The sequence below is a fragment of the Nicotiana tabacum genome, chromosome 12 (assembly GCF_000715075.1).
Source record: "Nicotiana tabacum cultivar K326 chromosome 12, ASM71507v2, whole genome shotgun sequence".
NCBI lineage: Eukaryota > Viridiplantae > Streptophyta > Magnoliopsida > Solanales > Solanaceae > Nicotiana > Nicotiana tabacum.
This window is the reverse complement of record NC_134091.1, coordinates 12,838,996-12,851,876: the sequence shown is the minus strand read 5'-3', so window position 1 is coordinate 12,851,876 and position 12,881 is coordinate 12,838,996. Positions and strand designations below refer to the sequence as shown.

Below are 12,881 nucleotides of genomic sequence, written 5' to 3'. Positions count from 1 at the left end.
GAGATGTTACTTGTAGTAATACATGTCATGATCAGCTTTGTAATCTTGGGGGGAACTTGAAATGTCTAAGGGTTCGATAAACGAAAGACCGCTCAAGTCGATCAAAAGCTTTTTCTAAATCAATTTTAAGGATCATAAAAGCTTTGGAACCCTTAAAGTGATTGACTTTAGAAAGGATTTCATGAATAATGATAGTATTGTCACAAGCCCTTCTATTTTTAAAAAAAACTGACTTGGAAGGAACTAATGATATTATCTAGAAAAGGCTTTATCCTGTTAGAAATGATCTTAGTAATAATTTTCTAAATAGTATTACATAAGCCTATGGGTCAAAAGATTTTTAGGTTGTTAGCATTAGGAATTTTAGGAACGAGACATAAGTAGGTATTGTTGATAGATTCAGGAAAGGATTGCGTAGCGAAAACATTGTGGCAAAATTGTAGAACTGATTATCCCACCACTTTCCAATATTTTTGAAAGAAGAATGGGTGTAAGCCATCAGGTCCTGAAGCTTTAAAGGGTTTAAAGGAAAAAACAGTCCTAATGACTTTATTATCCAGTAGGGAATAGTCTAATAAGGACAGATCTGGATTATTGAAAGAGACTGGGTCATTAAGGATTTTGGACCAATTTGTTTGAAGATGAGAGGTTGTGAATATTTCTGAAAAGTATTTCAAAGTGTGATCCCTCAAGGAGTTGTGATCATCAATCCATTGACCTTCGTCATTTTTAAAACAAGTAATATGGTTTCTTCGTCTCCTATTAGTGGCAGTGATATGAAAAAATTTAGTATTAGCATCACCTTCATTAAGCCACAAAATTCTAGATCTAAGTTTTCAGTAGTCTTCTTCTAACTTAAGGATATTATTGTAGTCATACATTAAATCTTGTTCTAATTGTTGAAGAAATCTACTAGTAAAAAATTTAGGAGAATTTTGAATACCGTTAGGTCTCTTTTTTCTGTGAAAGAGATCACCAAAAGTTTTTCTTTTCCATTCCAAAATATCGTTTCTAAAAGATCGAGCAGCATTACACCAGTCATTATCTTTCCAACTAGAATTAACCACATTAATGAAATCAGAATATGAGCACCAAATTGTCTCTAACCTAAAAGGTTTCTCGTAGTTTCCATTAGGCATAGAGTTCAACTTGATTAACAAAGGTCTATGGTCTGAGTGGGTTTTGGGCAGGTGGGTAACTGAGGCTTCAGGAAAAAGAGTAGCCCATTTATCATTACAGAACACTCTGTCTAATAATTCCATAATTAGACTTTTTCTCTTTTTTCTATGATTTGACCAAGTGAATTTACTTCCTTTAAATCCCAAGTCAAAGAGGTTACAATAATTTATGCTGGACCATAGTTTGCATGACCTATTGAGACTGATAGGTTTACCACTAAATTTCTCCTCAACCATAAAAACGTCGTTAAAATCACCCCTACTAACCACGGGCCTTTATAGGAGTCATAAATATTTTTCAAGTTCTTCCAAAGTAGATTTCTGATAGTCTTACTACTACTAGCGTAAATGGAAGAAAAAATCCAAGAGTAGCGTTTAGGAAGTATCTCAACCATAGCATGGATTTCCTGGTCTCGCCTAATAGAATTTTGGACAGTGACCATATTGTGATCCCACAGAATAACCATTCCTCCTGATCTTCCCTCTGCGGGGACCTCGATCATATCCGTAAAATTAAAATCATTAAGAAGGGAGGTGTGAGTAGACATCTTAGTTTCAAGTAAAGTAACCATGCAAGGCCTATGTGTGTCTATCATATCTCTAAAGTTCCTACGGAAGTTCTCATTGTTAGCACCCCTAGTGTTCCGAATGATAATAGTTGTAGCTCTATTCATCCTGGGATTTGGATTCTGTAGGTTGACACTCCCCTCCTCCCCCATAGGAGAAGATAGGTTTCTCCATTGGCATGGTATTATGATTATTGCCAACTTTCCTACTGTTAGATCTTGTGGTGTCTTTATGTTCATTGTGCACCTGTATAGTGCAATTGGACAACTGAAGACATGCCTCAAGTCGTGCCTCGCCTAGAAGAGTGAGACTTTGACTTCGTTTATGTTTGAAAACTTGATTCTCAACCTCCTGTTTGGAGGAGGTATCTCCTCTGGTTCCTCTGTTACTTTTTTTCTTAGTTCTTGAGCATTGGGTGGTTGAGGGGGGTGCGTTTTCATGGGGGCTGGGTTGCTATTTTATTTTTGAGTCTGTGCCAGGTAGAAGTGGGAATATATTGGCGGGGTCCTTCGATCCTAATGGATTGGGGTCCTTCGGTAGGAATGGATTGAAGGGAGTAGGAAGGTTCCAAAGGTTCTGTATGTTCTGGATTAGAATTGTGTCCATGTTCGTGGCTAGAGGACTCAAAAAAGTGTTCAAATATTGTACTAGACACTTGGTTAATATCAACCAACACTTGTTCATTGCTAGGATTATCAAGAGATAAGTGTTGTTGAGTTGGAGGGATATTAGCCTTGTAGGAAGTATCGTCCATATTATCATTATTAAGACTAATAGTTACGTTGTTGTTACTACTTTGAGAAGCTTCATTGGTTTAGTCCAAATGATTTTTATCCCTATTATCATTAAGCGTAGTATATGCATCAGTAGTAGGACTAAGTTTGTCATTGTAGGATCTAGCCACATGGTTGTTATTCTTATCTTGTGTGTCCTGCCAACTTGACATGCATTGGTTGGTTTCATTAAGTGGATTTACCTTATGGGTGGTATTTTCCAAAATAGTGGGCTGGTTATTAGAAGGTAATTTAGAATTATTATTTTTATGATGATGATCAGAATTAGAAGAACTAGAAATATTAGCAGGGATTGAGTGAGATTTCCTTATACCTATATCATGTACTAGGAGAGGAATTTTTTCCTTTGTATTTTAGTTTTTGAGTATTAAGATACTTACCTGTGGTAGCATCAAAGATTTTAACATTAATACCTGCATCATGTGTGTTCTGGATTGATTCAGACTTTGTTCTTGGAGGATTCTTCTTTCTTTTAGAGAACACCACTGTCTGCCAATTTTCACCATCTGTTTCTTTTGACATTTGTGGAGAGCTTTGTTGCAACGTATTATTTCTTGATTTTTCTGGAACAGAGTTGGGATACTGTAGGGATGAATGACCTAATCTTCCACATAGTTTGCATAAGAAATTGTCACCCTCATATAATATTTGTTATTTATGAGAACCGATGAAAATATATGACTTCACTGGCTGATCTAAAGCGATTTCCACACAAAGTTTTGCATAACGTCCTCTCAAGGTTGCTGATGTACATGCATCAATTTTAGTAAACGCCCAATTTTCCTTAATATAATGGCATCATAAAACTCAGTTGGTAACTGTGGGAGACGCACCCATACAACGGCAATTTGCTGTTTTGCCTGAGAAGCAACAAAGTTTGGTATCCATTTTTGTATCGAGAGGAAATGCCCATTTATGAACCAGGGGCCATCGTGTAATGCCTTGTTCATATTTTCCTCTGTACCAAACTTTACTATGTAATAATAAGCACCCAAGTTAATTAACGAAAATTTTTCACTAATCCTCCGTAAGTCTTGAATTTTCTTGCAAATATAGTTATGGAGGATCCGCTTACCCATTAATTTGATAATTACTGAGTACCTCCAGGGATGATAGATCCTATGCATATTTTCAACAGATAAGGTGACCATGTGATCTGCATTTTTTGATTCATCTCCGCCAATACCTTTGTCATCTAGCTCATGTATCTCCATAGGTGCAATTAAATCCTCAAAGCATTCCATAGAGATAAAGTTCGAGTGTGTATCTCATAGTAGCTTGTCTTTAAAAGTTGGAGTAGAGTCGTGTGTAGCCATGGAGCTACTGTTGGTGGGTATATGATTGTTAATATCCGGTGGTTTTGGAGGGATTTGAGTTGTCTGTTGCAAAGATGGTTCAGGATTTTGCATTCTTCAAATATGAAATGGAGGAACGGTAGTAGGATTTTAGAGAGAAGGTAGACCTTCTCTCTCTAGTGCTATAACTCCATTCTGCCAATTTACTATTATATAGAACTGAGTTAAAAATGGACGAACACCGGTAAAATGGTAATTACAATTGTTTGTCATGTGCACTTTTGTATTTTACTTTTCAATATCAGCCATTTCATTCTCCTCATTTTCATGACATGTGTTGCTCTTTGTATTTTTATCTTCCACTTCCATTTTCCATTTTCCACTTCACTAGCAGCCATTTAGTTATTCCTCCTTCTTCTTCTACAAAAAATGGTATGTTCTTCTTCTCTGTTTTTTTCCCTCTTCTTCATTTTGCTGTTATTTTCTTTTTGATTTTTGAAGTGTTGCATGTGAGTAATTTCTTTTACTTTAATAAAATTTTTAGATTTTAACCTAAGATTTGAAATTGGGGTTTTAAAAATTCAATGCAACTAAGCAACTAAATAGCAAATAGGATTTTTTGGAGCGCAAGAGGAATAAACGGGTGAAGGATGCAAAGAAGCTGCTTTTATAGTGATCTGTGTGCGGCTCACATTGAGAGGTAATAAATGAACTTCTTTTTTCCTGAGAAAACTATTAAGAACCTTTTTTTTTTTTTTTAATTTTCATTTTCATATCGATTGTCATTATTTTTATTAATTGGTATTTCATACTTATATATGAAAAAGTGGATTGTACTTACGAATTTCAGACACATTTCTATTTCATTTATAAGAAGATGGTTTCAAGATGACAACCTCATAAACATGCTTCATTCAACTCTTTTTGGGGCTGAAATTGGGTGTTAATTTGATTTATACTTTTGTCATGTTCTATTCGTGTCTTCTTCTTGTGTACTTATGATTTTTATTTTTTTTATATTTCCTGTTTTCTTACCTATTTTATACATGCATGTTCTGGTTTATCACTGATTTGCATATGTCTAAGATTCCATAGATATTATTAGTCCAGTTCCTTCTCCCCTTTCTTTTACTGCTCTAACTTTATTGTTTCAAACTTTGCTGAGACTGAATTGAAAGATGAGGGTGCTATCTTAGTTGCAAATGCATTAGAAGATTTGAGCTTTCCTCGGATAGGGTAGACATGAAAGTTGATAGCTTAAGACTGTCCAAATAAATGACATTGTGTGTTTCTACTTCGTTTTTCTACCTTTATTGAGCGTCAAAAAATTACATAGGGACATGTATCCAACTTAAGTTGTTGCTCTCTGTGTTAACCCCCTCAATATCATCTGGTCTTTGAAAAAGATCCAAGAAGCATAATAATATTATGATTTATGTGAGGATAAAAAATAATATCTTCTACATAATAAGAAAAATATATTTATTATTACCTATTGGATTCATTTCTTGTGTCAATATTGTTGCTTATTTAATGAATCTAATTGTAGATTAAATTACTATGCTTTTAAAGTTAAAGTTTTAATCAACTCAGGTTATTGCACAACAGGGATAACGGAGATCGCTCTACTGATGTTTGATAAGATGCTTTCTGAGGATCTTGGCTCATGGATGTCAATTATATATGGATATTCTGAAAAGGACTTGTAAGGAGGTAACTAGGTTAATCTACATTCATACAGAGGATTGTCTGAGCCTTGATATTGTCACTTTTGTTTATCCTAGATGCCTGTAAAGAATTTGGTGTGTTTTGTTTAGGAAAGGAGTCCATGATTCTACTAATTAGTTTTACTACTGTTGATATATGTGTCATAGGTGTAGAAATCTTATTAAGGATTATACTCTTTTAATGGGAAACTCAATGTCATTTAGAAAGCCCAAAAAGTTCTCTCCTTGAGGCTTATTTTTTCCTCTACTTTACATGTACGCATAATTCAAACATATATAAAAGGATAAGGTATTTACTAGGATAAATACTATTGTAATCAGTGGCGGATCTACATGTTATTTTTGGGTGCTCAAGCACCCATTATCTTTAACAAGATTTAGTAAATTTGTATAGGTATTTATAAAAATATTTAGATAAATATTGAGTTAGTACCTATAACTAAACTCCTTTATCCTCTTCTTTCAAAATTTTTATCAGTGAACACCCACGACTTTAAAATCCTGGATCCGCCACTGACTGTAATGAGATGGCATAAAAAAGATGTGATGTGTATTAAACTATCACATTTAACTTTTTGTATCATTCTACACAATATAGATAACAGTCTAGGTGCACTGCTCAAGCTTGCGAACCTTTTCAATTATGTGTTAAATATGAAATGAGATTTTAATCTATATCATTGACCTCTTAGATGATAATCTTATGATATTCTTATTTATCTTTTAAAAAAAGATTAGTATGTCTCCTGATTGCTGGTAATTTAAATGCATAGTTTAAAATTTATAATGGATCCACATGCAATTAAATAGTTGACTGAAGTATCATCAGGTGTTCAATAGATTACAGATGAAGCAGACACATACTCCAGAAATTGAGCAACCTACATCTATAAATGATAAGTGTGTGTATGTATAGGTAGCGATATATCTCTTGCTATATGTTGAGCATTGTCTGAACTCACTTCACATTCACAATTGCACGAAAATAGCAATGTGTTACTTTATTGAAGTATCTTACCAGATTTCTTTCTTTTTGTATTTCAGAATATGCATATCATAATATTAATCAGATACTATTCTAAGATATACAATAACTAAGATTAATGACTAGATAATTTCCTTTTGAAGTGCTACAGAGATCAACAACTCCAAGTCTGTTTTGAACTTGGGGAATGCATTTTTATGAATGTAAAACCAACTTCTTGACATCCTCTTAAAATATGTACTATTTCTTAAAGTAACATAGTTCTCACAGTTTTAAATCTTTAAAAAAATTCATCTCTACAGCAAAAGTTTACTTGCAATGTGAACTGCAACAGTTTTACCAGCAATGTGGCATATGTTGTGTTTGAAAATTGATGCACGTGTCAAGGGTGTGAATGACCGGCACACTCGAATCTATTAATAAATTTAAATTCTTAAAAAAAAATGGCTTGGTATTTTGTTTACCCAAACTAACAGTTTTGTGTTATCATGTAGAATAACGATACTTACATCTAAGCTGCTCCTGCTGGAATCTATAGTCCCTGTTACTGTGAACCTTCCCAAAAAATTTTTAATATAAATTTTTTAAAAAGTGTGGGAATGTAATTAGTACAAAGCTGCTTAATTTTGAGGGACATGATGCTCTTGTGTATTTGATATGCCTTTATCAGAAAGAGAACTTGCAGGACTCATTTGACGATATGTTTATCTTATTTGTCATTGCCTAGGAGAAAACAGAACGATCTTATTGTACTATTTATAGGAAAATCACAACTGGGTGGCTGTAATCTTAGAAGTTGTTGTTCTTGATAATTTTGAGAAGATATAGGAAATATATATTGAACTGTCTTAAAGCACTGTCTTACACTGTAGGTGTCTCTTTATATCTTGACTTAGTTTTTCAGTTTAAGTGATGTTTCAACTGGAATTCTTTTCGTGCTACTACTTTATCTTTTACATTTATCCAAACAAGCAAAAGGCTTAATTTTATATTGGTAAAAAAATAAACACGGTACGTGGATTAATCAAACCTTGACATGTGTCAGGAGCATTAAAAGGTTGCGGAAGGATGAGTCTGAGATTAGTCAAGTTTAGAGTTACTCCCTCAATCTCATATTATGTGTCATATTTTTCTTTTACACGCCCCTTAAAAAGAAAAAGAATTGGACTATTTTACCCTTATTTATGTCATATGATATAATCTCTTTTTATTGAATATTTATTTTATTTATGTGTTATTTCCATCATCAAGAATAATTATTACTTAAAAAAGGAAAAAAAATAATCAGTTTTGTCTTGAACTTCTAAAATGACAACTAATTTGAAACAACTATTTTTAGTAACCACGACTGTTAGTATGAGAGGGAGGGAGTATTTGATAACGGGACCATTAGTACTGTAATTTTAAAAAGAGTGGAATTAATTAATCCGGAATAAAGCAAGATTTGGTATACCTCACTGAGCAGTTACAAATTATCAACGTACTGTGCGCAAAACGTAGTTAATCGATAGGTGAGATATTAGGGGAAATCTTGCTATTTAAATCCCATTTCCCCTATATATATTGTATAGCATCTGAGAAATCATTTTACAATTCCCTCTATATAACTGCATTGTGCTCGAATCAATCAGAATGTGATCTGGAAAATGAGTAAGAATTGTTTTTCATTTTCTTTATATTTGATTTCTTTACTTGCTGTTATTATCAATTTTTATTATTTATATTAGAGAAAGTGAGTCAAGTTGATTGTTTGTGCCCTAAAAATACAAATTTAACTAATTTGGCCCATGAAACCAATTTTTGGTTAAATAACTTTTGCATTAACATAGTTTTCTATATCGAAGAAAATTTCATATATTCCGCAATTGGTGAAATGATAGAAAAATCAAGTTGAAATTCTAAACTGCATGTTAAACCAAATACAATCACATAAAATTAAAATTGTGACAATGATAGAGGACCCCTTGAAAGGTGATATGAACTGCTAAGTAATGAAAATGATGTTAAGCACTTTGGCAGTGGCAACTTTTATGTTTAAAATTCAATGAGATACTATTAAATAAGTAGCAATTAGAGTCGAGAGAGAGTGGATAGGTAAGTTCTTTTTTGAGAAAATCAATATGGATCTCTATATAAATAGCCAATCGGATTCCTTGTTTACTTTTTCTAACCAGTTAACATAAATATACTGATTATACATAGTTATATATACATTACACATGAATTATACATAGATTATATGTTCGCTGACTATTTTTACTTTAAACAATTTGATATGTTGTTATTTAAGTTAATTCTTCAAAAAATAATAAGAAAGAAAAGGGGTGGAGAGATGGCCTGTGGGTGTTTCTTAAATTTTTTTGAGTGTCGTGATGTGTGGAATTTGTTATGAAAGAAGACATAAGGAAAAGATGAGGGTGTAAAAAGACAAGAGAGGAAAGAATGGGGGAACAAACGTGTAAAGTGAAAATAAAGAGTGTATGCGATAGGGATCAAAGTGGCTAGGGAATTAGTTAGAGGAGAGAGATGGTTTTTGGTTTTTGTATTGTTAACAAGGAAAAAAGATGGGACCATAACGATGAAGACACAAGTATTTTACAACTTCTTTTGCACTTGCTTTTTTTTCTTTTTTCTTTTTTAGAAGTAAAGGTCAAATAATTTGATAAATTGCAAAATTCTGATATCAAATTTCGAAAATTGGTAAAAGCTGAAATCACTCAAACTTATTTGGTAAAACATTTATGATGCGGGCCGATGAGGTTGGGTTGATTAGGACTGACATGCTTTTAGGTACTTATTTGGTAAAGCATTTGTGATGTCTACGACGGAGGGCGGGCCGGCGAGGCGGATTAAGTAGGACTGACAGATTTTTAGGTTGACAAACTTCTGAAAAAAGAGTACACATATCACCTAGCCGAATTCCACATTGGAATGATATAGGAGAGATAAAAAGTTTTATAAGGCACAACACAAGGCCAAATAGTACACACGTTTTTAGGCTCGATGATAGTGTAGCCCAATAGACAAATTTGTGAGGTCTGTTCGGCAGCTTGGAACGTGAAAACATTCCCATAACTTGTAACATTAGAAGAAAGTTTAAGAGCGTGAATACTTAGGGGTATACAAACCGAATCGAAAAACCGCACAAATCGAAAAGTCAAACCAAACCGATTAAAAAATCCGACCTGGTTTGGTATTGAGTAAAAAAATCCTAACCAACCCGACATATAAATATATAATTTTTAAATATAATTTTAATATTTTATATAGAATTTTCTTTAAAAAATGTCTAGAAATATTTGGGATTCTTTTGCGGGAATATAAATTTTAATAGAATATGAATCGCTCCATATTTATTGACCTTAAATAATGGGTTGTATGATTACTTTCTTATCAAGTGTTACTGAAATGCGTTTATCTCTTTGTTCTTCCATATTCATATCATATGTTAAGATCTATTAAATTCTTATATCTTTTTCGAATTTGAAGTGATTGTTAATATTTAGGTATCATATTGATTTTTATATTTAATTACTAGATTCGATTAACCTAAAAGTGTACATCAACAAAAAATTATTGTCAGTCGACTAAAAAAATAACTATTATGTGTTACTAATAGAATTCTCCTATAAGAATATTTTAATCGATAATATGTTTGTCAATTTTTTTATATTTTTACTAAATATATATTTACTTATCAAATATTTAACAAAGTAAGATTGAAATAATATTTAAGTAACAAAAAATCTGAAAACTCGAAAAATCCGACAAAACCGAACCAATCCAAACCGATATAGTTGATTTGGTTTGATTTTGATAAAAATCAGACCAACCTGGTCCATGTACACCCAACGAATATTATCGTAATTCAAAAGAGATGGTATTGATGTCAAGTTTGATATCTAAATTCTAAAGTTTCTCATTCCATACTCTCGAGGAAACATAACAATTAACATCCAACATCACAAAATTTTCATCATCATCATCATGTCATCTTCTACATACTCTCCATTTTTTCAAGAAAATCAACTATATACATACTTAACCATGCATAGTACAAAAAAACTAGACTTCTTGCATGATCGAACTCGACGAGAAACCATAATATGGTTGGTTATAGTAAGTTGGATAAAATGCTTCTCGAAGTTTATTATACTTTTCAAGATCGAAATTGTGAATCTTAATTAGCTTCTTTTGCTTCACTTTGAAACGTCTTTGGAAAAACCCTTCAAATGTAGGCTCTTTTGATGTTCTTAGGAAGAATCCATAAGCAAGGGCAAAGTGAAATGAGGTAACAAAGAAGCAAATGGGTTCCATTACATCCCAACTCAGCTCCCAAAATGTTAGCCTCATAAAGCCCAATGTTTGAAGAATTAGAAAGCCCAGCCCACAATAAAGTTCGCCTTTGACTAGTGATTGGGCCTTTTGATCAATTAAGGCCTTTTGCTTTTCCATATTTTCAAGTTCTCTTCTTCTTGGGTCGTTTGGTGATGCTATCGATTCTGATATTATTTTGTCCATTGATTTTGCCACCTGTAACACATCAAGAGCATCATAAGATTAGTTAATTTATATACTTTTTTTTTTACACCATTAGGTCAAATATATGGCGTGGGTCTATTTCAAACATTCTCGACCTTAACAAAAAGAATAAGGTTTGCGTACACATTATTCTTCCAAACCCTACGTCATAAAATTATTATTATTATTTTTAAATTCTCAGGGAAACCGACAGTCGCTACCCTTCGGGTGTGCACTAGGTAATCATGGCTTGCAAATCATATAGAAAATATAAATCGTACTAGACAAGCCTTGTGCGACAAGCTCTTGCTGAGGAAACTGCTTGTAAGGTAGATTGATATAGGTCTCTCATGTGGGAAACTATTCAGCCAACTTGCGAGCATGTTGTTATATATATATATATATATATTGTAGCAGAAATCATAATCCAATAAATTGCTTGACTTTCTAATAATAAATGATAATATAATATTTTTTTAGAAGAAAGACACAAAATAAAGAAAGTATAGAACTTTTACCTGATGGGGACGGAGCAAAACGACGTCACTAAAAACGATGACGCTGCCTGACTCGTCCAACATCTTTGCAAACTCCAAACCCTGTTCTCTGTTGCTACAAACTTCACTACAGATCTCAACAAATTTGGAGTAGGAAATGGAGTTCATCGGTATCTCTCTAAGTCTCGATCTCACTTTCTCCAACTGTGAAAACCTCAAAATTTTCCTAGCATCATTCACCGTTATTCTTCCCATCGTCTCCGCCGGAAAATCCGCCGTCTCCGTCGCCGGAGCAGGTGGAGCTAGTCCTTCGAATCTAATCCTTTCTCCGGTAACATTCATAGACCTCAATTTTTCTCTCAATTTATCTCCCATAGGAATAGATAAAAATTCCGGCAGTCTAGCTGCATGGTTGATTTCTCTTTTTTGGAGGAACCGGCGGAATAAGGCGGAGTCAATAGACTCCGGCGACTTCGCCGGAACTGGCGATATTTTGCTGGTTTTGGTTGGTGTGGAATGATTTTGAGAATGATCTAGACCCGTTACCGATGGAAGTGGGTCCCTCTTCAGGGTATTGTTTAGGCGTTTCGCTAAAGCCCGACGAAGCGCCATTTTGATGAGTTTTGAGGAGTGAAGAGTGGGAATTGAAACGGAAAACTTATGATGGTGTTGAGTGGAAGTAAAGGATGGGATTTATATAGTGTCTTAAGTTGGAGGAAGACACAGAATATTACTAGAATATTTAAATGGAAATTATTTTCTTTTTCCTTGATTAAAAATTTCCTTCTACAATTAAATGAAGTAATGGTGTAAAAAACAATTCCTTCTATGTATTGAGAGTGTAAAACAATTATATAATTAAGATATTTATAAGGTAAGGAGCGTGAATATTTTGATAAGCATTAATTGGTCTTCGGATAAAAATAGTATAACCTATTATTGCATATTAAAAATTCATCAAATTATTATATTATCATTACATATAGCTTAAATCCAAAAAGAAAATAGATACGCATAATATTATTTTATAAACCTTAAACAAGTGTAATAATCTCTATCCAATAAAAAAAAATGACTTGATTTGGTGCGTCTATTATTTAAAGTGGCAAACTAAAATAAAGCCACTTGAAAATTTTAAGTCATCAATGATAATTTGGAATTATAAATGAAAACATAATTAATTAAAGTAGTATTTGAATGAGAAATATTTTTTTAATTATGATAGGAAATATATTGACCTATGTTGACTAATCAGAACTATATTATATTATTAAATATAGATTTTAATTCGAAAAATAAATAACATAAAGTAGCTTA

The 12,881-nt window shown here is 33.0% G+C and overlaps 1 protein-coding gene and 1 long non-coding RNA gene across 5 annotated transcripts; one reads left to right on the top strand and one right to left on the bottom strand.

The window, feature by feature from the left end:
* The first annotated feature begins 4,170 nt into the window (after positions 1–4,170).
* On the top strand, positions 4,171–7,399 carry LOC107761343 (uncharacterized). 4 transcript variants are annotated; one of them, XR_001642566.2, is made up of 3 exons: positions 4,171–4,266; positions 4,448–4,534; positions 5,443–6,565. It is a non-coding gene; the product is annotated as an uncharacterized LOC107761343 (long non-coding RNA). The 4 variants fall into 4 exon arrangements; XR_001642565.2 differs by having other exon boundaries at positions 4,174–4,266; positions 4,379–4,534; XR_012697210.1 differs by lacking the exon at positions 4,171–4,266 and adding an exon at positions 7,041–7,399 and having other exon boundaries at positions 4,275–4,534; positions 5,443–5,547.
* Positions 7,400–10,429: 3,030 nt separating this feature from the next.
* LOC107761341 (calcium uniporter protein 4, mitochondrial-like) lies at positions 10,430–12,248 on the bottom strand. The gene is made up of 2 exons (XM_016579574.2): positions 11,586–12,248; positions 10,430–11,079 (listed from the first exon to the last, which is right to left on the bottom strand). The coding sequence occupies exons 1-2, from the start codon at positions 12,174–12,176 to the stop codon at positions 10,612–10,614; spliced, it is 1,059 nt and encodes a 352-aa protein (XP_016435060.1). The 5' UTR covers positions 12,177–12,248; the 3' UTR covers positions 10,430–10,611.
* Between the last annotated feature and the right edge of the window lie 633 nt (positions 12,249–12,881).

Bases quoted from the DNA above. Each gene is read 5' to 3' on its own strand.
- LOC107761341 (XM_016579574.2), bottom strand. From the start codon at position 12,176: ATGGCGCTTCGTCGGGCTTTAGCGAAACGCCTAAACAATACCCTGAAG. The intron at 11,080-11,585 runs GTAAAAGTTCTA...GATGTGTTACAG, and splicing joins TTTTGCTCCGTCCCCATCAG to GTGGCAAAATCAATGGACAA.